The following is a 26,287-nucleotide window of genomic DNA, read 5'->3' on the forward strand; positions in this document are numbered from 1 at the left end:
TTTACACAGCCAGCATTTAGGGGAAACGAGGGACACAGCAGCAATAACGGAATGTCATTTTACGCCTGCCGCGAGAAGTACGGGGGGTTCTTTAGGGCCGTATATCACTCGCCGCGGCCGGTCGGAGTCTTTGCAGACTACATGGTGTACTGCGCTTAACCACACGGTGGGCCACCACCACTCCCACGTCCGGGTGGAAAGAAAGGAAAATAAAAAGCAGCTCTCCATTTTCCCTTCCGCCACGAAAAGAGAAAAGCGCTCATCGCTCTCTCTCCCTGCGCACTGTGTCACGCGAGGCGAGCAACCTCCTCCTCCATCGTCGCCGAACAACTGATAACAGCCGCTGCTGCCGGAAGAAGCCAGAGTGTCGTCGGCACGCCTGTGTCTGTTCGCGCGAGTGTGTGCGTGTGCGCTACGGCGACTTGCGAGCCGTGCCGACGATCTCGCGGTGCGCCATAAAACTCGTCGCGCGTTCCGGAGAGGCGGAGCGCCGATAGCGCGAACGCGTGCTTGGCGAGAGAGCCGAACTTGTGAAGAGTGCGCGCGTGCGTTTGTTCGGGTGAGCCACGGGCTTTTCGGCGTGCGGTGGGTTTTGAAAGAGCGCGTCGGGTTGGGCTCGCCAATCGACGAGCGCAAACACGCAAACAAGGCGAGTCGATTGAGGAGAGAACACAAGCGGAGCGAGGATGTTGTCGGCGTCGCCATTCTGGAAGGCAGTCTCGAGAGCTGTCGGGGGGTCGGCTTGAAAGGGTTTCACACAGGGGACCGCTTCTATATGGTTCTTTCGGTAGCTCTGACGGGGAAATAATTCTGGCAGCTTGGAGAATTTATGTTTGAGCACTGCGCATAGTCGTGGAATTTCTTTTAAAAGCGTAAATGCCGCATTTGCATTCTGCTGAAATGAACTCATTTCTCTTGCATATGTGGTGGCTTGTGGACTCGCCGTGGTCTCGGTGGGTGTATTTGATGATACGCCTAACATGATCATCTCTGCAGCATTAGAAATCGCTCTCCTCCTCCTCTGCCGCATTAGCTTAGACTTAGTCGTCTACCGTTTAAGTACAGTATAGCCGCAATTCAGCATCATTGGTACAAGGTTTACACTCCTTGATGGGTGTGTTAAAGGGGGCTCTACATTGCTGTTTCTCATTTTATCGGCATCTATGCGTAAAATGTTGCGATCATTCTCCCAGCCGATTGTTAAAATGCTATTCTAATGCTTAATATTTGTCCGGCATGTACCTAACGTTAGTGATATTTCCTGCTTTTATCTGGATTCCGAGCCTTTAGTACGTAGATTGTAATTTATAAATTATAGCCTTTAACGCCTCGAAGCGACACATGCATGGGCTATGGGTAGCGGTTGGATTTTCGGTTTTTATTTTTTTTAAATTTCTTGGACTTTTCTCGGTGTTTATTTCAAAACGGAAGTGTCGGGTTGAATTTTTTTTTTTCGGTGAATATTGTTTTGCACGAATGAATTACTGGCTTTTTTTGGTAACTTAATGTCGCAGTCCAGTGCGGTCAAAAGTTACTTCAAGTCTATCTCAGCGTTTTTGTCGCCGTGACGAGTTTATTTACAAGTATATATAACATACAAATGCCAGAATTAAGAGTTGTGTTTAAGGAACTGCTATAGCCATTAAAAAGTGACCTTAATATTTAAATGGGATTGTCGGCAGACAAAAATGCAAATGTAAGTTCGGTTCTGAGAACTAGCTTCACATGTTTTTGTCGGGTTGTCGCGCTGGGTTGAGCGAGTGGGCGCAGCATCACGTGTCGGCGTGTTGATGACAGGGATGAAATTGCTGCTCAATCGTCGCAGTAGACTGAAAATGATACTTATTTGTGACTCCTGTGCACGGTTTCGTGTCAATGTCGTACATGCAGCTGATAAACCTACTTAGCCGAGTAATTGTTCTAAGCGGGGGATAATAGTGAACAAACAGGGCTTAGCTATAACAGGCGGTGAGGAGGTGGTGCTTACCGGTCTGTAGAGGCGTGTAAGCTAACGGAGCAATGCCTCAAATCGGACAACTGCGCTGCTAATCCAACACTGCCACTGTCACATCACGCCTCTGGTTTCCCTGCTTGGCTCATTGTCAACTTTGAGTATAACTCGTACTCGACAGCCAACCAGCCTTGTATGCCAAGAATGCTGACCTCTCTCGCTTGAAACGGAATTTCAAAAATTAAATTCGGCGTACTTATGTCGTTGCTTTTAGGTTTAAACCGAAGAGTCAAATCACTAGCTATGGCAGATGCTGTAGTGGAGGGCTTCGGGTTCGATTGCCTGCGGTTCTTTGCCGTGCTCGGACAACGCACAGCACACGGGCGTTTTCTCACTTAGCCTGCACTGATATGTGGCTGCCGTGGTCGGGATTCAATACCGGGACCTTGGGATTTTAGCACGCATCGTTCTACTTGGCTCGGAAAGCTGCGTATCTGCCAACATCAACTTACCATATCAGACTAGCAAGGCCAGAATCATACTGCGAGGTTTATTTACTCGCTGTTAAGGTCTCCAAATGCTGCCGGTGCGGCCAGGGACTTGTTTTTCCTCAATTAGGAAACATCGCTGGAGGCTCCAGTTCCGAGGATGCGAACGAGGCTTGTGCAGACTCTGTAGGTCTCACTTCGCCGAGTGTAAACCACAGACAGATAGGCCTCGTATGTTTGCTTCCCGCCGGCTTTACAAACCACGGCGGCAAGCGGAACACCAAGATGAAAGGAAAGCACGACGGGGGGGATCGACACTGGGCCGGGTGTTGTGCCTCGCCTTCGCAGATAAGGATCCTGATTGGACGGCCATAAAATTGGCCTCGCTCATGATATAGTCCGCCACTGGCTGGACAGTGCGACCGACGGCTGCGCTGTTGACTTCTTTTATTGTTGTGTAGGAAAACGCTTTCGACCACGACTATATACCGTTCTTCAGACCGTCGTAGTCTTTGGTCTGTTTAACACGCTCGAAGTATATACTAGCGGCGAGGTGCCTGAAAACTCTTCGTGCTTCGAAAACTTACAGCCGGTCGGCTGCGCGTGCTTTCTTTTCGTAACGCTCGTTACGGTGTTTTCGCTTCTTTTTTTTTTTGCCCCACGTTATTTGTTCTTTGTTATTAGCAGTATTGTTATAGCGGTTGTTACGGTCTGCCTCTTATCAGTCGGGTTTATCTTTATTCGCGGTACACTCGGAACCGTCGGGTCGTTTGCGCAACACTGCGCTCTGTCTTCCTGCTTATCAAACGACCGTGTAACGCACGGCCGTTCGAGATAAGGCGGGTTTTTCGAGACACGGTATTGGCTGATGTATGCTTATTTTTTTTATTGTGTACATCTTGTCCTGACGCCCCTATTCAGCCACCCTCCTAGGTTTTTTTATTACTATTTTTTATAGTTGCTGTGCACGCAAGACTGGCGAACTCGAAGAATGCCAGTCTAACAACTTCTTTCCAGTGTGATCCCCCGTTTTCCCCGCGCCATCGCGTCGTTTAGCCCCGAAGGGTGCCCCCTTTTTCTCAAGTGTCTAGCTCGGGTTTAACTTCCCGGGCAGTAAAAATTAACCTGCCCTGGCTGTGGCCTTTGACCGAATAGACGCGACTATAGCGACGTATTTGCAAAGAGGAATAAAGAATTCGCAATCAGGGCATCTATGCGGTACGTAGCTTGACGTCTTCAAAGTTGGCCTAACCAGGTTCGTTCCCCTGTACGGTTACAGTTCGTCACGTGTTTACCGCTTGTCTTCCTGGGGTTGTTTTAACGCAGCCACGATCACAAGTGTTTTCATGCACGATAGAGTTGTACAAGGGATGTCATATTCGGTATACCTCGCGGGAATTTCACTGGAAATCCGTTGAATGCTCCGCGTGTGCACAAGGAACCGTGCTTGTTTAACTTCTTCCAAGCGAAATTCCTTTTTTAGCAAGACACACACACAATATATATATATATATATATATATATATATATATATATATATATATATATATATATATATATATATATATATATATATATCGGAATCTTCACAACCTTACACCCGTGTCGCCAAGAACTGTTCTTTTTGTTTCAAGCGCACTGAAGTGTCGCTAATACACATATCATCCTTTTTTCTGTTAAAAACGCTCGATCAGCTCACGTGCCACAGTGTCACGACTTCTGCTATGATCTGTATGTTGGTAAACTTTGGTTTGCATTTGCAATTTTTGCAATGCTTTGGCAGGTGTAGGTCTGCATCATTTAGCACTGACAGCTCGTGCTCCTGTGCCCTATCATCAAAGCAGTGGCACGTGAGCTGCTCGAAGCATTTTTTTTTTATAAAAAAAAGGCTGATATGTGTATTAGAGACACTTCAGTGCGCTTGAAACGAAGAACATTTCTTGGCGACACGTGTGTAAGATTCTGATATGATGAATGACTTTATCACTGTGTGTGCGTTCTTTCCGAATAAACAGTTGTGAGCTAGCGCCTATCTTGTCCCGTTTATGTGTCGCGCTAGAAAGGAAGCCCCCAAGCAAACGCTGCTTGTCTGTACTACTCAGTCTGCACTACTGTATGTATATGGTATTACCCCTCCGCTGTGGGAAAACCCTCACACATGTGCGGTGTTCTAGATATGCCTGCGTCATCCGTTGCAGAGGTGTTGGGTGTGTGCCTGACCATGTATGTGCATTGCCGGTGGCTCGTTGCAGGCGACGCCAGTGTGGGCTCGGGCGACGGCACAGGCGAGGACGAAGACGAGGACAGAGGCAAGAAGCGCCAGAAGAAGCGCGGCATCTTCCCCAAGGTGGCCACCAACATTATGCGAGCCTGGCTCTTCCAACACCTCACGGTCAGTGCATGCCCCCCTTTGCGTATGCTCTCTTCTTGCTCGCTGCTGCGTTTCGGGCAAAACAAAGAACTGCAAGAACAGAGACGAGCACGACAATGCCCTTCAGCGCATCGTCAAGGTTAAAAAGCAGCGCTCTATACACGCTTCTGTAATCGGGAGTTCTGGGGCTGAAAAAACGGGCATATTGGTTTGAGCTGTAGGGTAAGTTTGCTCCGTAAAGAAAGGAACCAGAAGTTATGGCAGAGGGTATGAGAGGTCCTTGATATCCTCGAATACCTTTGATTTTAGAAAGCAGGTTTGAAAGGAGTTTGGCTGGAGCCCTTAAACTTCCTGGTGAAATTGCGTCGGTCTGACCTAGTTCTTATAAGCAAAGCCAAGTGGCGTTTACAGTAGCACTGCTCTCGCAGTAAAACAAGCGTCCAGAAGCGGCGTAACGCTGTAGACGGATCTCGGCAACGTGCGCGAAAGAAAAACCTGCAGAAAATACTACAGTTTTTGCGGGAGCCTGCACATCGTCTCTCTGAAAACATTGAAGCTAATAATTACATAACCCTCCCTGTTTTTTATTGAACGGCCTAAGACCAAAAAAGCAGAGGTGTTGCCTACTAAGAGGTAAATCAGAGGCAAGCTTGTAAGCGCCCCTAGTAAATGATAATTCTTTGCCCTCCTTGATTATTGGCTCATTGTATCCTGGAAATCCTAGAATTCTCCTTGAATTTTAGGTGAAATATCCAGTATGAACCCCGGGTTTGGGGATGTAGAGGCCTACGGGGATCGGCCAGGGCAGCATCATATGCGCTGTGAATACAAACGCCAGAGTGGAGAGGCAGCGGTGTCACGTAGGCCGCACGGCAAACACCGATGCCTCCTTTATATCTTTTTCCGCTTCGGTGCGCGTGCAGCGGTGACGAGGGTGTTTGCGTTTCGACGACTTCTTCTCCTCCCTTCCGCCCCGACTCCCAATTCGCCGTCACTAACGGTGAGACCTCTACGCGCGCGCGTGTGTGTACCGAGGATATGGAGCTTTGGGGGAGCCTGCCCGCGGTTGACTCAGGCGGTGACTTTCGCGCCCGAACCCAAACTTTCTGGTCGACGGGAGCCTTGCAATGCTGCTCCTGCTTTCCCCCTTTTTTCACATGCCCTCGTAACGTTCCCTTTTCTTTCCTCAATTCTTCCTTTTTTTCGATATCTGCAGTCGCCGCCAGAGGCGGTGCGAATGCTTTATTCCAAGTTGAGCGTTGGGGTCCTCCCGTTGGCTAGCGCCCTGTAGGGTTGCATCTGCCGCGTCAGTAGATCGGGATAAATAGGAGGAGGCTGGGGAGAGGAAAACGAGGCAGAGTGTGCGTTTCAGATTATTCCGGACCGTTGAGGACGCTCCAGTCATGCGGATAGATAAGTTTACGCTACCAATTCTTTTTTCTCTTTCTCTTGCTAAAAAAAAATCTTTTTCGTTGGTCCAGCTGTATAAGCTCATGCATGCGTGTGCTACGTTATATGTGCACACGCTACGTATGTACGCAGCAAAAATGTCTTGAGTGACAGCCGCAGATGCTTTTTCTGTAGTACTCTGTTTACGCGCGCGGTGTTCATGCGTACAGGTTGTGACCGCTGCCTTTCGCGCTGCGCTCCCATCGTTTTCTTTGTGTTGTGTCTTGGCTATTATTTTTCTTTGCTGAGTACCCATCAAAGGCTTGCAATGCTTCCTCGAGCAGCTGGCTAAACCTAGGCAAGTCATTCTCAGCGTTTGGTCTAGTACCGTGCGTCTCTGCGCTCAGCCCTGGTGTAGTACAGTGACCATTCTTTCCCTTTGGTTCCAGTATGTCCTTATCGTCGGTCCGCTGTGCGGTGCTTTAGCCGATGACCCAGACCGAGAAACATTACGATGCAATAAAGTAATGACACCACTGTAGAATTGTTCCATTTATGCTCATCGTCATACTGACATTCGCTACCATAACGAAAAACTCTCCCACTAAGTCTCCAACTTTGACCCTGCCTTCCTGCAGCCCCCCCTTTCGCTGCACATTTTCTGACCACATTACCCCACGCAACTACCTCTCTATACCGGCGTCGTCTTGGGATCCACCTTTATAGCGCGACAGACCGTCGGCTATCTGTTCTGTGCATTGTATATGTTGCCTACAGCCTCCATTATTTTCGCTTTATGTAGGATATCATTGACTGGTGTTTGCTCTCTAAATTATTGTTATGTGATTTAGTCACATTGCGATTGTTACGCAATAGGCTTGTTTAGTGCATTCTTGGTGACCTGAGCGGGCCTTTATGCAGGGAAGCACAGAGGGGTCTCCGTGTCACCCTTGGCCAATAAGCCGTCGTCATTCGAGATTGCACTGCTACACATAGGCTACGATATCTCGCTCACGCTTCTGTGTAAGCGACTGCGGCTGAAGAGGACACGGGATCGGGTCGCTGGTGGCTGTGTGTAATGCCGCACTATGAACTAAAAACGAGGATTTAGAAAAGCAGAGAGATGAGACAAGCGCTGACTTCTAACTATATATAATAAGAAATGTGGCAGCACGTGAAAACAGGTGAGAAGAAAACGCCGGAAAAGCTGCAGTGTAAAGGCTGGCCTACGTGAGCGCACCAACGTGACGATAACGTCTTTGGCGCTTTATTAATAGGCATTAAAACGCTATTTCTTCCATGTTTTCCTCTGTACGCCTATTCACGTGGTGCAGGTATACTAACAACAGCTTCGTATTTAAATTCGCCTTTAAGTAAGTGCTTGCCTCGTCGGGATCTTTCTGAGTAAGGTGGACTCTCGTTAATTCAAGTTCGCTTCATACAGACTTCCAGTTTATCACGGCGTATTTGTAAACAAAATCACCCCCCCCCCCCCCCCCCTCCGGCTTCATTCCCGCCTCTCTCGAGTACGAACAGTCGATTGTTCCTGTTTCTAGTGGGCTGTTAAGTTTAGCTGCTGCTGGAACTTGCAATAAAGATTGTATATATGCTGCCTCGTTTCAGGCGGAAGCCTGTACGCGTTGCACAACTGCCGAATCTCGTCCTTGTTTTAGAGATTGTAAAGGATGGCGTCGGAATTAACGGGGCGTCGGTGCAGTTGCTGCCAGGGGGAGGGGCGGGGCGTCACGGAGCGCCATTTCGGTCACGCAGGTTTTTGGACCCCCAGGAATTAGCGACAACGGCAGGCGCGTCACGCGTTCCGTTGGCGCCTCCTCCACGCTACACTTCCAACAAGCGAAAGGTGTCGCTGGCTTCCAGCTACCGCGCACGTGTCCAGGAAGACGATGTGCTTGACGCGGCGGGGCCGTGTTCTGTAATCTTCGTGCGAACGTCGCCGCCGTGCGAACGACGACGGTCTTGCCCAACGACACCGCCGCACTGGTTACTGATAACGCCGCGAGGTGACGCAAGGTGTGAGTCGAGGGAGGAGCCGAGGGGTCAGGCTGGTCGCTGCGGCCTGCTTGTGTTCGTAGTCGTGCATTGGTGGGCGTCGGCCTTACGCAGCTCCACCTTGCGTCACTCAGGGCGCGCTTGTGGGTTCGCATGCTTCTCTCGCAAGAAGGAAGCATTCGTGGTAGCTTTGATGGCCCGAATACATTTCAGCTCCACACCTCCCTTGCTTGTTTGGAACCGAGATGAGAGGTTTCACATCGTTGTCCACTTTCTCGTTTCTTCTGTTCGACGTGGTGTCGGCAGTTTAAGCGCCAACTGCTAACAAAGCTCTGCTTTCGCGGGAGTCTCCTTCTGAACATTTCGCTCTGTGCTCTTTTTTTTTGTTTGCCTTACAGGTACAGCGCGCTGCACAATTAGATGGAATACTTTTTTTTTTCTTCAACGCGCAAAACGGCAGCATTTGGTGCGAAATAATTATAGACATAAAGGTGGCCAGTGTGACGCGTTAGTGGATTGATGCATATATCTCAAAGGATAAAGAGATCAAATTTTAGTTCCCGGTTTTCTCCTTTCAAATGATGAGTTAGACATTTAAATGCACGGACCACTCCGTGGTAGTCGCATGCGGGCGCTAGGCAATTTATAATTTGATTTCTTTTTGATGCCGTTTCGATTTCATCGACAGAACGAAACCTGTGGCGTGTAGCTGGCGTTCAAGTCACTTGAGGTACGAAAAAAAATTGCAGTATAATCGCTGATACGTAGTTTTAATTCACCTCAAACACCTAAGCCAACCTACCTCAGGAGCTGGAATGAGAACAAACGGCGTATCAGCAGTTTTCGTGGCTCACGTGACCTAGGTATGAACTATATACACGTCACAGCCATCGTTCGGTTGATGAAACCGAAACAGCACCAAGAACAAAGTAATTTTTAAATTATTTAGCTGTCGCCGTCGAACACCACGGGGTAGTCCATGTATAATAATGTCTAGCGCATCATTTGAAAGAAGAAAACACTCAATCAAAAATTTGGTGCGTATAGTTCTTTAGGACAGATTAGACCGCAGAACTTCTTTCCAGCCTGTAAACAGCGCCGTATATAGTAGTGACTGTGTGTTTCCTGTATGTGTCGGCCTTGCTGTGCGTGCAGACGGTATAAATTGGTAACTGTTGTAGCTATTTACAGCTTCCGTTGCTTTCGAGGTCAACAGATCGGCTGTTTGCCTCTATAGGAACGTCACGAACATGTGTTGTGATTCGTGGGTGCTTTCTTGCTCTGTAATAAATGTTCGGTCTATCATGGCCTCGTTGGAAGGCGCGGTGTTCCCATGGACCATGCTGTACAGGTATACGTTAGAGGCCGGTTAAGGGTTGGTTTTAAACGTGGAATCTCTTCTATATCAGCCATATTTGAAGGTATGATGGCACTTGTGGCGCAAACGTGTGGCGACAAGAAAGCAGAAAGCAAACGGATTCGAAAAACCCTTATTCTCACTCAAAAAAAGTGTGGGAGTAGAGGGGTGAAGAGACGTCATTTTCAGTGCGGAGAGATTGCGAAAACCGTTCATTCAGGCGGCAAGGGCCAATTCTCCTCCCATTCCAGCCACGCGGCTCCGGGTGGTGCCGAAGAACCCTGTCGTGTGCAGAGCACCGTCGCCCGCACGACGAGCTTCGTACTGTAGTCGTCGCCGGTTTTCCCTAACGCGTGCGCTCAAAGATTCTTCCGCTCTCGCGTTCTGAAAAATAATAATAACAAAAAAGACATTGAACCGAAGCGCGGAGGGTGGTGGCGAGGGCTCTCGTTTGTGCGTGTTCGTGTTGTGCGGTGTCCGCCCGTGTTCCTGCAAGCGACGTGTGCATGCGCGCGTTCTCGTGCAGCGGATGGAAGCCGCGGCCCGCGCGAAATCGATATTCGCAGGCGCCGTCGCAGCTCGCATTCGCCCGCGTCGCGCTGCTCTCCCTCTTTCTTCCCTTCCCCCTCTCTCCCTCTCTTTCTCTCCCATTGAAGCAGGCAGTAAGGGCTTCCCTTCTTTTAAACCGTGTTCGACCCGGGGAGACGAACCGAGGCCCTCGCTCTGTCTCGGGCGGGCTGTGGTCGGTGCGGCCGCCATTTTCCCCGCGCATGCATGCGCCTTACTCCACGGCCTTGGTGTGGACCAGGGATATATACTGCACCTCCTTGGTAACTTCGTGGCGGAGGACATATAATGGCGGCGCTGTATACCGCTGATGTCATTTAGTGGGGTGGCGGTGGTGGTGATTTGAGGTGGATGAAGCTATGCATGCACTGAAGTAGACGTGCTCACAGAGACAAAGAGAGTTGAGGAACGGAACTGAGATTGAGAATTAACTGCCTAGCACGCAGCTTTCCATACTGGAAATCATCATCCGGATATTGTGCTGAAATAAATGGTCTTGTATTACATTTCCGAGATTATAGAAATGGCGTTTGTAAGATAGAGCATCGCCCAGCCCGCTGCGGAAAAGAACTCTGGGAGGGAGGGGTGGGGGGGTAGAAAACATTCTGGGGCGCTCAAAATTAACTCACGGTAAGATATTGAGAGCTGGGTTAGTTTTGCTTGTTCATCTAGTAACATGATACAGAAGGGAGAGGAAGACACGCAGATCGGAAGTAGCCGGACATAATAGCACGGAAGGCTGCCGGCGTGGGGTGGGGGGGGGGGGGGGGGGGCAAGCAGTGTTTGGAAATTTATTCATGGGGTATAGTAACAAATGCATTTCACGGGGGCTATGGGCCAGTGCAAGCAGAATTTTGTAACCGAGAGTTCGATGTCGTTCAAGGCTGTTTCTGCAACGTGTAAGGGGGATGAGCGTGTGTGCACCCTTTGTGTGGGACAGTCATTGATGCGCGCGCGAACAAAAAAAGAAATCGATGGTGGTCTGATATTTGCGGTACAGTGAACGAGTTTCAGAACGTCGCTTGTCGGCTGTACTGCATTCGAAGGCTTCTATAAATGACAAGAAGCGTCGTAACGACGTCATTCATTTAACGCGGGACGTAATGCATTTGAACACAGTTCTCTTTCACCCCAGGGCCCTTTAATCATTCTAGGTTCGTACTCTCTAGTCAAAGTCCGGACACATCAGTGGTCTGTGCTTGAAATTACCTGTCAGAAGCGCCGCCTAGGAGCTGATCTATCAGATATTGGTAGCGCCCTGCGTCGTTTATTTATCCGCATTTTGAGTAGCCGTAACGGTTCATCTGAAAGCCACTAGGTAGCGTGTTAGTAATTTGTTTCTAAACGTGCCGCTGGTCCATAAGGGAGTCATTTATTTGACTTGTCGAAGAGACTAGGTGTCGTTGGGTCGATATGAAATGCTACCGGTGAATATTTCGACTTCGCAGTCGATACTGGCCTTTTCCGTAAGCAAGGCAGGGAGAAAACGGAGCATAGTCATATGCAGTACATGGCCCCGAACCTCCTATGAATGGAGCCACCACACAGATCCGAGACGCTTTGAAGCTTAGAACACCGAGGATGTAGTCAGTATGCAGAAAGGAGAAATAACTGCAAGAAGATTAGAGGATCGGACGTGGAGGGCAAGAGAATATTGAGATAGGGGCTCAGAGAAGAAAAGTAGCATAATATTTTTTGACCAAGCACATTAGTGTTACTTATCAGCTAGGTGCCAGCTGTTACCGCCGATGTCTGAAGGATATGCTAACCCACATTGTCATCGCATCATACGTTGACAGCTGTCGAGAGGCCCCTCTTATTGATCTGCAATTGTTCCTGCCCTGTGCCGGCCCCGGCCGCACTATCCCAGCACGCTTCCTCGTCTCACCTCCCCGCCTCACTTTTCACCGCTCCTCGACCAAGTTTCGGTTTCCACCGTGTTAGTCCAACTCGTCGTGCAGGCTATCTGTAGCGCGCATTGCGTGTGGCCTCTCTGTTCTTCATTTCGCCGGTATTTCGTTAACTCGAGTTTGTTCGCTAATCTACAATCTACAATGGTCTTTTTCTATCAGTTAACAATAATCTGTATCATATTCATTTCTATATCCCGCTGCTCTTTCCTCAATCTCATCTCAAGCCATTTCGCATGCTTGGCGATTATCTAAACCTAGCGCATATGCTATAACCAGGCCACGGCCAGTCATGGACAGTTGCAACGTGGGAACAGCTTTTAGAACTCCGCCAGTTTTCATTTGCGGCATCAGAGAGACTTAGTAAAAAGTTATAGCGCAAACATAGACAACCACGGGGAGACGGCAGATATACAAAAGCTCTTTTGTGTGTGCCGTCTCTCCGTGGTTGTCTATGCCTGCGCTATAACGTTTTACTAAATCATTGTGCACCAATTCGCCCAAAAAGTTGTAACAGCATCAGATAGGTCACTGGGAAAAAGAAAGAAGTCAACAGATATTTAAATATAATGAAAAATGCGGCAACCCGTCTATGATTCGAACTCGGAACAGGAGCAGAATTCCTTCGGATTATCTGAAACTGGAATTAAGATGACCCCATTTAATACACCCGGTGTTGACAGAATTGTAACGGGAGCTAGAATAAAGCGGGCTTTCGAGTGAAACAGGTTTGGAATAGCAGGAATGGACTGTATACAATGAGAAAGGAACGAAAACAGCTTCCAGGGGAGGATGCAAACACCGTCTCGACAGTGTTGCAGCTACTCAGCTTTGGCTGCATAGCACAGGCTGTTCCTATTTCGAAAGGAAGAAGAAGCACGGAGAGAGAGAAATCGCTTTCAAGGGATCAACTGCTCGCACTGAACTGCTCATATTCCGCGCGGGAAACGACACCGCACACTGAGCATTACGCATTCGCATCGTCTCGCGCTGAATGCACGCCGAAACGCGAGCAGCCGTTGTGTGTGTGTATATATATATATATATATATATATATATATATATATATATATATATATATATATATATATATGATAAGAGATGGGCGTGTACTACCCAAGGAGGCGCTGAGAGGAGGGTGATGGCGGAAAGGGAGAGAGAAAGAGAGAGTCCCGGCGCACTCACTTGCACGCACGCAGCCATTGCAGCAGGCATTGAAAATCGATGCCCTGTCGTGGGCGCCCGGCGCCGTTTTAATACAATCTCGCGAGGTTGCAAGTGCGTCCATAAAGCTTCTCTGCCGTCGCTGCGGTTGTTTGTTTGTTTACTTGCTTGTTTGTTTGTTTGTTTGTTTGGGGGGCATTCAGATGCCTGCCTGCACTGTTTCTCCTCAACTGCCGGCGCACGCTGAAGGGGGAATGGTTCTGCGTGATACCCGTCTTTATGCCGTGTTTTTCGTCTAAAACTGTCTTCGTGTTACGTTTCTGTTCATTTTTTTTTCCATCTGGCTGATGCTCTCGGGATATCGCGGGATAAAAATGTAGATATACATAATGCATCGGCGAGTGTATCGCCGTTCCCGTCCTTCGTGCATGCCTGTGCGTAGTTCACTTTTTGTTCCTCGCTTCTTTTAGCCCACGGAGCGGAGAAGTGATCGTGTTGTTGCCGATCTTCCCAGAAGGGTGCACTTGTGTAGGAGACAGAATGGCTGAGCGTTTCTCCCTTCGCGCATCTTCTGAACGGCCTCTTCTAATACCCTCTTGTTTTCTGTTCTTTTTTCTTCTTTATTCGGGTTTTTAAGTTCTATTCGGAAAAGGGAGTGGATCAGTACAGCGGTGCGCTTTTCCGGGACAACTGTCGGTCGAGTTGTTCTCCCTTTAGAGAGAGGCGCCGCGGCGTGCTGTGATCCGATATCGCGGGCCACTCAGGAAAAACGGGAATGGGATCAGGGTGGTGTGTATGCAAGAGCTACAGACCTCGGCGGACGTATACATATTTAGGAGCGCTTTGCACAGTTGTAACGGAATCAACTCTCTGTTTTCTGATCGCAAAATTTAAAAACAGGACAAAGAAGGTTTAAATTCCTGTCGATGCTTAGTTTTAATACAGGAATTTTTGTGTGTGTGAACGCGCCTTCGTATCGCCTGGATTAACGCCTCGCCGACATTGGATCCGACCTGAGAGTTGAAATCCGTTCATATTTGTGGTTACAACTTTTGAGGACTCTGTAAATTTCTCGTAATTAACGTGGCGCCTGTTTAACGGTGTATTTACCAGCGCATAACGTACGCTACAAGAGACTGCACAAGAGGTAATGATGTTTGTTTTTTTGTCGCAAAAAAATCATACCGCCGCACTATTAAAGAAGCCACATCCTCCGCGATTTCACTGTCTCTTGATTTTTTATACATACTCAGTTGATGCCTGAAGTGGTTATTTTTAGGTTTATTTCTGCGAACGACTGCGAATCGGCCCTCAAACCTTTACTCGCAGCAATCCCAGTGGGACTGCTTTATTGCCTCTCACATATAGTCATTATTACATACTGCGCAGTGTTTGCACGTTTTGATTTGTATTTTTGACCGCAATGTGCCAGTACCGTCTGGGCCAATTTGCGGTCATAAGAATGAAAATGAAATGCAGATTGTTAAAGCTATGTGTTCCCAGCAGTGCTGCGTTGCTCAACCTGTGTATATAGCACATGGGAAGACAGCAGGCCTTATGGCGGTGTACAAAAACTACAGTCTCCCCTTGGCGTCGAGAGTCGTTTCGATCCTCGCTGTTTCCCGTCTCGTGCATCGAGGGAAAGCGATTCGATCGGAGTGGGTTGTGTCGGTGACGTCTCGTCGTTATGTCAGGTGCAGAAAAAAACACAATCTTCCCTCCCCTATTGGGCTTTCTTCCGGCGCTATGCACGCCAGCGAGCGACAGCTCCACGTTCGCTCTGAGATCCTCGATAAAGGCAGCGGTGTGCTAGGAGCCTGCGGATACGAATTCGCTCCGAGAGGGCGCGTCTTTGCAGGTGTGGGTATAAAATCCGCGATGACTGTCTTTGTTGACCTCCGCTGTAATGGCACTTGCTCCGAGCCAGGCTGCTAGTCGGTGTTGTAGCTGGAACATGAAGCGATGACTTCGCTGTCTTCCTGACCCACCGCGGTGACTCGGTGGCTATGACGTCATGCTTCCTGGCACGGAGACGTGGTTTCGACCGCTGGCTTGAGTGGGAGAAAGGCAAAATTGCTTGCACACAGTGGTCTGCCCTTTAACACAACCCCTGATGATCGAAGTTAACCAGGAAACGCTTACGAGGGTGTGACCCGTAGCTTCAGTGCAGCTTTGGAGCGCGTTAATGTCTTAATATTTCGAGAACTAATTTGTCTACGGCAAAGAAAAGAAACGCAGAGTGGTCAACAAATGAACTGACGGAGAACACGAAACGAAGACATGCATTATTCCTGTTATACGGGACTTCTGTTGAAAGCTTATAGCCCCGTATAATGCCTGCATTATACGGGACTTCTGTTGAAAGCTGGCATGCAATGTATTCACATAAACAAAGAAAGCAGTGGGAACGGCGTATGATCCAAAGATTGAAATCCATTGATTCATACTTAATACGGGCGTTTAGAATTAGCGGTACAGACGTTTAGAATTAGCAGTGAAAAGGGAGTAACTGCCCTCTAGTGCATTCCGTTTTAGGGGGACGGTGTTCTGCCCAAGCCATGGTGTAGATTTCCATCACTAAAAATGCGGAATACTTAGGGTTAGCAACGGAAACGAATCTCTTTTCAGAACATGCGAAGTTCCAGCAGTTACGAAGGTTATAGCTGATGTTTTAGCTTTCCCCTTTATTTGCTAGCCTCAAGATTTCCGGTACCACTTTTAAGAGCCTCCTCCCGTTGCTATCTGCATCTAGATATCCTACATGTTTTGCAGTGGGAATATGCCTCCGCTGCCAAGTGTAGGCATTCCGTACATTTAGTGACCGAAATGTAATCCAGGACTTGGAGGAGAGCTTACTCCGTTTTTACTCCCATATAGTCTTGTTCGTGTTTAGAGTGTGCAACTGCACCCTCGCTCTGTCAGGGGTGTAGCCGGTACGTAGTCGGGGTGTATGTTGTCAAAGTGTAGAGTTCGTCGTCTGTCCGACGATAGAAACTTTTATATGTAGAACAGTTTTCATGAATGCCTACCACCTCTAGAACATACTGTCCCTTTAAAAGGATGGACAGGCTGCACTTTGAGCATCTTGGAAGAACAGCGCTAAAGCCAGGGAGCTAGAACGAACAGGACCATATAGCGCTGCTTGTCCAAGACACTACGGCAGCCACTATCGATTTTACTGCTTTGACTGCATGCGTTGCAAAATTTCTCGTGACTGCTTCTCGAAAGCAGCGCTGATGACGCTGCATCCGTGGCTTGTTAGAGTGAGTTTTTTTCCACCCGGCGCGCATTCGAGGTCGCTTCGTTGTCAGGCGTCGGCGAGTCGGTCTTGCAACCACGGAGAGTCAACAGCGAGGGCTGCCTTTCGTTTACCTTCTGTTGTTTCCACTTTGTTCCTGGAGGACGTGACGCATCCGAGCTGTCACGGCCCAAGGCCGCGCTCATCAGGTGACGCCTGCTGTCCGTGTGCCCGAGCCTAAAGCGTGCGCGCTCACCCTTCAAACTGTGTACGCTGGCCTCTGCAGACCTGCGCGTGCATCTGCGCTGACCTTCAGCCCGGTGTAATCGGTATGCGCGAACGTGCGCTTGGGTGACAGGTCGATACAGCAGGCGACTATGTACGTAGCGTTGGGTGAGATTTTGCTTATAAAATGCTTATTTCAGGATCGAGCCTCTCATCTACCGAACTTATGCGCACCTATAGGTCACTGCGTTAGACATGACTTGAAAGACCTGAGCTGGTAGCGATGAAATAACGCTGCAGGTTTAATATAAATTCTTCATGTAATGACCGAAATAATGGAACGAAATAAGGAGATCATCGAGGTGCGGCATGCTATACTATGTGCAGGAAGGTTCCCAATTTCTTAGGAGGGCCTAGTTGCAGGCCAATTCGTAGGGCGTCATGAAGAACAAAAACCGCAAAAAAGACTGTTTTTGTTTCCTGCCCGTTTTGCGGTTTTTGTTCTTGATAATTTCACAGTTTCTATCTGCTATTAACTCCTTAAACGGGATATAGTGCAGATGCACTTTATATGATACAGAATATAAGATTCGTAACATAATGGCAGTCAACCGCCCAGCGAGGCGTCACCTTTCCTTATGTAGCTAATATCGCCATTTCCATCTAATAGTTCCGTTAGCAGTGTAGTCCTCAAAAGCGATGTAGCGGTCAAAGTATTCGAATACCTCCGCCATAATACTCCCTGTTCCTTGCTTCTTTCCTCACCTTTCAGACATTCGTAGGCAGCCTAGTGTTAGTACCTTCGGCATCAAACTGGTCTCTGGCACAGTGAAATGTATTATCCCTCGCTGAGCTTGACTGGTGGAAAGCTTACATGCGCAGATAACGCCATCCAGCTACTGCCAGAGGCGTAATAAAGCTACCGACAACCTTGAGGTGCCAGGACATTTAGGGAACGCTGGGGAAAAGGTTATTTTTCGCGATGAAAGGGGACGTCCATATGGGCTGGCCCTTGAGGTTTGCGATGTCTGCTGAGACTGAGACTGGGGAGCGCTAGATTCTAAACAAGGGAACACCACCACATAGGAACACCACAAGACACGAGCGCAAACTTTCAACTCTTTCAGACTTTCAAGTTGAAAGCTTGCGCTCGTGTCTTGTGGTGTTCCTATGTGGTGTTGTTTCCTTCTCTAGAATCTAGCGCTCCCCAGTATCAGTATGCACGACCAACTAGCCCCCTACAAAGCTTTACTGGCGATGTCTGTGTGCACGATAAAGAACCCCAAGTGGTCGAAATTAATTCGGAGTCATTCACCATGGTGTCCCTCATAGCCACAGCCTATGTGCTGCTTTGAGGCGTTAAGCATTCATACCATACCATACCATACCATACCGTACTGTACCGTATTATTTTTCCGGGTGAACTCTCTGTCGATGCTTTTCTATGGCTAGCTTCAGACCACCTTGTATTGATTGCCGCGACTAGTTTTACAGGTTGCGAGATAACTTCCAGGAGTCTTTTTCGCCACGTCACACCATGCTTGGAGGTCGTCATATTCACTACTAGAGCATAAGACAATATTCAGCGCACTTCCGCTCCTATTCTGTCTTCTTCAATCCTCATATGATGTAACGAACAATGTTGGTTGTCCCTTTGTGGCCACAAACAACTGGGTTCTTTTCAAGAGGACGTAGATACGAATCCAGAGTCCATCGCATAAATTCATAGGGTCAACTAGAACAAGGAACGCTTTAGGTGTTGTGCATATCTCATTCGCTAGCGTTTGAGATTGCCCTCATTTTGCGCGCTTGTGCGTAGATTGGTGAAAGCTAATATTCCGATGGCGAGACACAGCCTCCCTATGCATGCACAGTTCTGGCACCCATGCCGTCTCCTCCTTCTGGCCGGAACTCGTGTAGTTGAGGACCCAAGGCCTGCTGCCCTCCGTGCGATATTGAATAGGGCCAGTGCCGCCGCTGTTGGCAGAGGAGGAAAAGGAGGGGAGAGGGAGATGTAAGCGTGGCAGTGGGGAGCCATGTCCACCCTCCCTTATCATCGTATCCAGCCTGGGCCTCTTCTTCGGTATGTTGTATGTTGTGTGTGGCGGCCTGGAGGGGCACAAGAGGGTGGGATTTTCTGGACGTGTCGGGATCTCTCTTTGCCCGTGTCTTGTTTGTGTGCGTGGCTTGCTTGTACGATTGAAGAGACGCAGGGACCCTGGGTCGGTGCAGCGGGGCTGACAGAGGGAGAAAGCACAGCGGCGATCTTTTCAGAGAGGAGGGCGGCCGGCAGGGGTCAGCGTGTTCGTTGTTTCGCTTTCCGGTTCCGTTACAAGGAAATTGTTTCCGCTCCAGGACCCTGTCTATGGGACTCCCCTTGGCTCTCTCTGTCGGCTGGCGTCGGGCTCCCTCTTCGGTCTGTTTGTATGCGACTAAGAACGTGCCGGCGGCTCTTACGGGCTCCTGGAAACCTCGGACCGTCGGTTGTGTCCGGTGCCTTTCTGGCATATCGGTCAGAGCAGGGGTGTTCACCTTGATATCTTTTCCTTTCTTTTCGACGTGTCCACTTTCGCCTTCCATAAGGTCGATGACGGCCGCGCCGGAGGTTCTGGTTCCTGCCGCGGCTAAATTTGTTCTGGCGGCGCCCCACCTCCGCTGAAGGGGCAGACTGAGTAGCGTCTGCCGCTGGGATGAGGAGCGCGTGCTTGTGGCCCTCTATGGTCGCCCTGGGTGCGGGCCGTGTTTGACTCTCGGCTCAGTGAGTCTGTTTTCGTTTGCCTAGCCCGCGGAGGGAAGATTGGAAGCGGCGTCTAAGCCCAGCGCTATGTTCTGAAAGAGGACAGAACAGAAAAGCAATATAACTGATGACAACGATGAATGCGGCTAACTTTGCCGGCTGGACCTGCATGTTCATTGCTGCAACCTACTGTACGCTGTGGCTCTTGAAACTCTTCCAAAGTTTCTTCACAGCAGCCACTGGGGACGTCACATTGTAGAGTTTTGAGTCCCAAACACGGAGATTTGTAAGACAAACTTTTTCGGCTCGCGTGCGTGAAAAGTCATGACAACTCTAAATGCGGGTGTGCTTCCGACGGCGCTTATAAATCTGAAACTTCGTGCTTTGTAACTGTCGGTGGCAACCGTTTGTGACAAATTTTGGCTAAGTTTTCCGCATTGTTCGAGCTTCTTCCACGATTTGAATGGCCGCTGTCACGCAAAGAATTCTGCCCCCCCCCCCCCCCCCCCCTCCCTCCATTTTCCCCTATATGTCTTTGTCGTCAGAGCGTTCCGTGAGGCATGCATTACCGCCACCCATTTGTCAGTCTGTCTGCACTATTCGTTCCTGTCCGCAGCTCTTGTGCGTGCATCTCTCCTTCGGCATTCTCAGAGATGCTTCCCTTGTGATGTAAAATAGGGGACCGCCTTTGAGCTTCTCTTGCGTTCGTCTTCCCAGCTTTTTTTTGTTTTCTTGATGAGATATGTGGCGCCGCTGGAGCTCGTCGCCGTGCTGTCATCCAGACATTGCTACACACTTGTGCATTGTTTGAAGAGCATGTTATATTTTTGCGTTTGCTGTAGCGCTGCGTAATATTTTCGTGCTCGAAGGCTCGTTCCTATAGTTTATAAAGCCGGTAATATTTTTTTTACCCATGTGCAGTCTATTTATTGTTAATTCAGAAGTCAAATCACACGAGCCGAAATCGTACTAGAGCACTTATCGAGAGGCGTTTTATAGCGTTATAAATGAACTGCACCCAGACTGTCCAAGCTTTCTTCCGCTTACCTAAGCAATTTAACCATGCGCGTGTAGTCTTTCTTGGATCTTCCTGCATGCTTATGCGCTTTGCTTAACGCCCACATATTTGCCAGCTCGTGTCATTCAGATTTTTTCCCTGTACTTCCATTCTCATTTTCCGCTTCAGGGTTATCCCCATTTTTCTAGGGGAGGGGCGAGGGACAGAAAAACTTATTCTTTTCATTTGCACTACCGCCCTACTACAGCGCTTCTTCCTTCCTTCCCCAGTTTCTTCCTTAATCCTCGCCCTCTCCCTAAGGCTGGAATGCAGTGGCTGCTCGCCGGCTTTAGTTGCCGGCGAGCAGCGCCTGCGAGTCTTGCCGCAGCGTCAGGGCGGCGTTAGGTACAGCCGCGCCGGCAGCGACTGATTTATTGGAGCTAATAGGGACCGGGCGTCGGGAAAAGCGCCTCCGTGGGGGATCGCCGCCGCTTCCCTCTTACCTCTTCGCGCCTCCTTTACCGCGGCTTTCTTTTTTACTTTTTTTCTGCTTGCTCACTTTTCTCGGGGCTTCTTTCTTGATGAGGCATTCTGCAAGAAGCGGCCAAGCTTCCGTGCACTTTTCCTTTTAGGTTCACGTGACGCCCCTTGACGATGCCTCTTTCTCCCCTTTTTCCCGGGTGTATTCTTAGCTTTCTGGCGCCATGTTTGGGGAAGTGTACCCTTCGCTTCAGCCCCGTGTGTACGGCGTGATCACTCTCACCCAGTGTCCCTTGCGAAGCGTGCCCCAATGCGCGGTACTGAATGCTGGCGCCAGACAGTGGTCACCGCTGTGGGAAACTGCTGCGAGAAAGGTGCGACTGCTCCCCCACACGAGTGGGGATGTCAACTCAGGGGAAAAGAAAGGACGTGGTAAAGAATGGAGCACAGAGCAGCTAACGAAAAGGACAAAAGTAGGAAGTTGGAGAGGGGGAGGAATTGTCGAGAGACAGGCTCCATTAATTACGCGAACCCGGCGATTTATGTTCCTCGTCCTGATCTGAGATATTAATTTGAGCACTGCGGATGGAGACCACGAAGGTATATATAAAAAAATTCTGCGAGGAAAATGAATTCGTGAATGTGCGTGGGCCAGTGCTGTACTGTAATTCTAATGCAGGAACCCGTGAGCACTTGACTCGTTGCTTGTTTTTGTGTTGACTTCGGCGTTGTTTTTTCGTGCTCTTCGTGTCCACGTTTAGGAACGTTCGCTTGCAATACTTCAGCAGAAACCGGCCACAATTGGCTGATCAACTAGTTTGAGGCTATACGTGCGTGCGCAAACCAGACGCCGCTTTGTGGTATAGTGCAATAGTGTATTGTCTCTCGCTTTCTTCATGATTGATTTCTCGTCAAAAAGACTTATGTCTGCCAGGCGCGAGAAGATGTCTTCGCTTTCGCGGGGCAGCTAATTGAAGTCGTTCTACAAATGGATGACGTCGACTCGCAGTGACCTCCAGAATAAGGGATTGATTGCGAGATTTTACTTTCCATGTAAGCGCCGCCAGTGGGGCACACCGGGCCATATCAACACCGCGACATGCAAACACTGTCCCGTGGCAGTGGTGCATGCATCTTGGGAAGGATAGGGCTGTTTCGAGATCCTACAGTGGATATATCTGGGCTGACGATGATGATAATAATACAGAAAGGCGTCTTCGAAGGCGGAGGGCGTAATGCCCCCGACACACGGCCGCCTCGGAACTCCCTTGCACTTGCTTGACCTCAAGGAGCGCAAGAGAGATTCGACTCAAAGGAGTTGTCGCCGTGCCACACGGCCTGTAGCGAGCTTCTCTTAGTATTCGCCAGGCGCCCATTAGGCACTGTTCATTCAGCACAAACACATAAAAGAATAACGTTCAAGACAACTGAAGTGTTTTGTATCCTTTTCTTACGAAAGCCAATTTATCTTATTTAAAAAAAGCATTACACGTATGCCTCGGAGGAATGCTACACGTGCTACACAACTAACCAATATATATATATATATATATATATATATATATATATATATATATATATATATATATATATATATATATATATATATATATATATATATATATATATATATATATATATATATATATATATCTTTTGCGTTTGTTCCCATGCTATGCGTTAATTTTCTGTGTCGTTTTTTCTGCATAACCTCCATGAACTTTTTTCGAAATTTTGGGTTGTTTTAGGCACGGGTACCACTGGTGTCAGGTTGTGTCGTTAGAATGACTTCAGTGAACCGAAGTGCTAATATAGACCTCGACCTTGAGACCCTAACTATACTATTTAGGTGCACTGCTACATGGTGAAGTTGATGCCCTGGTCGACAAGTAAAAAATGATTAATTATGGCGATCAAGTGGATGATGGCAGCGAAAGCGGCCAAAGCAAGCCCCCGAAAGAGCCAACCGCGCAGCGAAAAGGATGAATGTTCCGTGGCAGCAAATGCAAGCCACGGGGATTGAATCGACTACAAAAGCTGGGAGGGGGGTGACTCGAGTTGGCAAGCCCCCTGTCTCTGCCATCTCCCTCATCAAGCTCACCTCCTCACGCTTACCGCCACCTTCGTGACGCCAACGACAGTCGCGTATAGCCTTCTCCCAACTGTGCGTAGGGAATGGGAGACAAGCACATATATAATACATACGACGCGCTCTTATATATGCATACACCCGCGTCGCGGCGCTGCTCTTTTCCATGCGCGTCCACGTAATCGAGTGAAGGAGGAGGGAAGAGAGGGCGTCGAAACTAGGCGATGAGTGCCGCGGCGCAGTCGATACAGCACTCGTCCTCCTCTTCCCGAATGCCTTCGTCCCTACCCCAAAGTTCCCCCTGCCTCCCCGGCACTTCCATGCAGCCCATTGTTGCCTGCTACTATATGCGTTTTCTAGTCGATTCCGCACCGCACCAGCAGCCAGGCTTCGCTTGGCTCACAATGGCTGCCGTCGCGAGTGTCTTGTGCAAGGCTCGCGCACCAGACACGGTGCAAGAGAGAGAGGGAGAGGGAAAAGAGATCGGTCGATCCAAAGAAGACAAAACCAATGACTCCGAGGGGAGGAACTTGGAGCGGAGATCAGCGGGAGGGGGACTGGGAGGCGGCGGTGGGGGAGAAAGCGGCGCGGCGCTTGGCAACAATGATTACACGCTCCCACCCACGCGTCGGCGAACGATAACGAGCGCCGCATTTGCATAACAAGAGCGCGGCAGAGGCTCTCCATTCTTCTGGGCCTATGTTTTCCTTGTTTTCGATTACATTCCATCTTTCTCTTTTGCGTATTTCGCCTTCCTTTTGCTCGCGCGTTGTTGCTTATGAAACGCTTGTCTTTTCTCAAACTTTTACCTCCTGCCTGCGCGCACCTTCGGGAGGAAAATTAGGCGGTCACAGCGGAAAAAGAAAAAGAATGCAAAACTAAACAACAAAAGAAACATGGATGGAAAGAAAGAAGAGCGTATTTAAGAGCAGTCTCCCTTCGCTTTGGAGCGAACTGCGTTCTTGGCCTCCATCCTTGTTTCGGTTTTTGCTTTACATTTATCGATGAATGCGACGTTTTGAAGGCTGTTTCTTGTAAACGGGCTGGCCAATTTGCGTGCAGAGCGTTATTACACTGTCCCAAAATTTTTCACTCTTGCGCTGATTACACACGGTTAATTGGAGAGACATGGGAGAGGCCTTTGCCCTGCAGTGGGTGTAGTAAGGCTCATGATGATGACTAACGCCACCCTATATACCTACTTGTTGCGAATAGGTCGCGGTGCTGTGTCTTTAGAGAGTTTTAGCTTAGTGGAAGTGTAGTAGCCTAGATGTGAAACGGATTAGCGGATGTTTTCTGCGCACGCGCAGTGATCTGGTACATGTCTACGTGAATACGTCTGCGCTATGCCCTCTCTTGCTGCCAGCACGGAGTCCAAGGAAGCGTCAGCAATTAACGATCGTCTCCTCTGGCAGCCAGGCCGGGCATTCTTTGAGCTAATCGGCGTTAGCTGAGGTTTGCTTCACTGCGTCCCGTATCTATGGTAATTTACCTTTCCTAAGCGTCCGTAACAGGTAACCGTTCCGCCTTTCTGGCTGCCTTTTTTATTGCTCTGCGCGGCTTTTTATTTTGTCCGTTTTTTATTGCCGCAGTCAGTATTGGCGTACCCGTCAATACACGTGGATTTAAGTAGAAATGGGGAGAACTTCAGTCGGAAATCGCGTGAAAGAAGGCCGCACGAGGCTTAGGGCGCAGACGCGCATGGCGTATGCGGACGTGCCTCCTTTGACGGCTGACCTTGGCCGTGTGACGGCGGCCCGACCAGGAAACTCACGCTGACAGGATTTAGCTGCCCGTCAAACGCGGCGCACAAAGTCGACACGTGCGGGCGTTTAGAGCTTGTCGATTTCGTGACGTCAGTGCCCGGAATGGAAACCTCAGAGTGCTAATAGCGCTGTGGTAAGGCGCCTCGATCGTTTTGCGTTTATAAACGCGCTTTTTTTCTTTTTGAAGGGAAGTTTTTTCTTTATAACTGAATGATTTCGGGGAAGTGCGTAACTTAACGAAATCTTTCTCCTCATTCGGTAGTCAAACAAGGAACAGCCGTCAGACTATAGGAGCCGTGCTGCCAGCCAACCTTTGCAATAAATTCATCTGTCTCTGTGTGTGGCCTTTCTAGATGTATATGTCGGGGCGGATTTATTTGGGGGCGGGGGGGAGACGATCGTTGCCCCAAAGCCAGAAATTTTTCATGAGGAAAGCATGTTGAATCCGTTTTTTTTTAACCAAAGAAGTCGAAGAAATGCCTAGTTCAAATCGTATCCCCTCCTCCCAACCGCCCTCTCCAATAGTGACCCATAAATTCGCTGCTGGATGTGTGGCTGTAGTCATGTGAGTGCTAGTTGAAGTATTCATTCGTTAAAGAAGTACCGCTCTGTACAGGACTGTATTTTTGAACCATTCCATTAGGGTTATGCGCTGAAAACATGCATGCAATCTACTGAAGTCCAACGCGCGCCCTAAATGCATTCACCGCAGTGTCATGGCGGACGTTTCTCGTTGTCACTCTTTTAACAGCGCGCAAGTGTAATTTTGTCCTCCGGGGTCGTTTGAGTCATCTGTCGGGGTGGCAAAATTCGCTCGCAAAATCGGCGCCCCGTGTCTGACGCCACTGCAACTGGCTCGCACTAATTCGTTCGCGCAGCGCGCGTATGCCACGTCCCGCGCCCGTCACCCAGCGGAAGGAGTTTTGGAATGTTCCAAATATATGCCTGGAATGTTGGGAAACTCTGCTGCTGCGCCACGTCTCGTGACAAAGAGCGCGGAGCTGTCAAAGTTGGCTCGTCTCTCTCGCCTCCCGAGGAATGCGATGCGCTGCCGACAACGCCACCTATGTCACAAGGGCTGCTTCATTTTGTAGTGCATGCTCCATCCGCCCCCTTCTCCCCGCCGTTTCAGCCTGCCATGCCATTGGCTGCGTTAAGACCATCACGTCTGCATGCCTGTGTTTCGTGCATAACCGCACAGCACATGTGATGGGAGCTACACGGGATGCGCTGAGACAGCCATGTTCTGAGCAGCCTTGATCAGTTCATTCTAGTGCCGCAAGGGGCGCGACAGGCAGTTGACCTTTAAGTTTCGAGCCGATAAGAGGACTGTGCTTTGTTTCGCATTAGCACAGTGGGTGGTTTAGCGACAGAGCTTTTGCTATTATTATCATCGCTAATACTATGACCCCAGGTACAAACGCCGAGTGAAATCTCGGGCATGCCTCGCGGCCAGTTTCTAGGGGCTATAGCAGATAGTGGCGTTGCTTGCAATCGCTGCATTTTGTTAAACAGATAGCACATGACAAGTTTTGCTTTCCGTATTTT

At 49.1% G+C, this 26,287-nt stretch overlaps 1 protein-coding gene across 2 annotated transcripts in view; it reads left to right on the plus strand.

Annotated features, from left to right (window-relative positions):
* The window catches only part of LOC144133541 (homeobox protein Meis1-like), a 359,482-nt gene that overhangs the window by 261,491 nt on the left and 71,704 nt on the right, over positions 1-26,287 (plus strand). For both annotated transcript variants that reach the window (XM_077666708.1, XM_077666709.1), the window contains exon 10: positions 4,692-4,831. In XM_077666708.1, coding sequence (XP_077522834.1) covers positions 4,692-4,831 — 140 coding nt within the window. The remainder of the gene's footprint in view (positions 1-4,691; positions 4,832-26,287) is intronic.

Source organism: Amblyomma americanum, chromosome 5 (genome assembly GCF_052857255.1).
Source record: "Amblyomma americanum isolate KBUSLIRL-KWMA chromosome 5, ASM5285725v1, whole genome shotgun sequence".
NCBI classification, from domain to species: domain Eukaryota; kingdom Metazoa; phylum Arthropoda; class Arachnida; order Ixodida; family Ixodidae; genus Amblyomma; species Amblyomma americanum.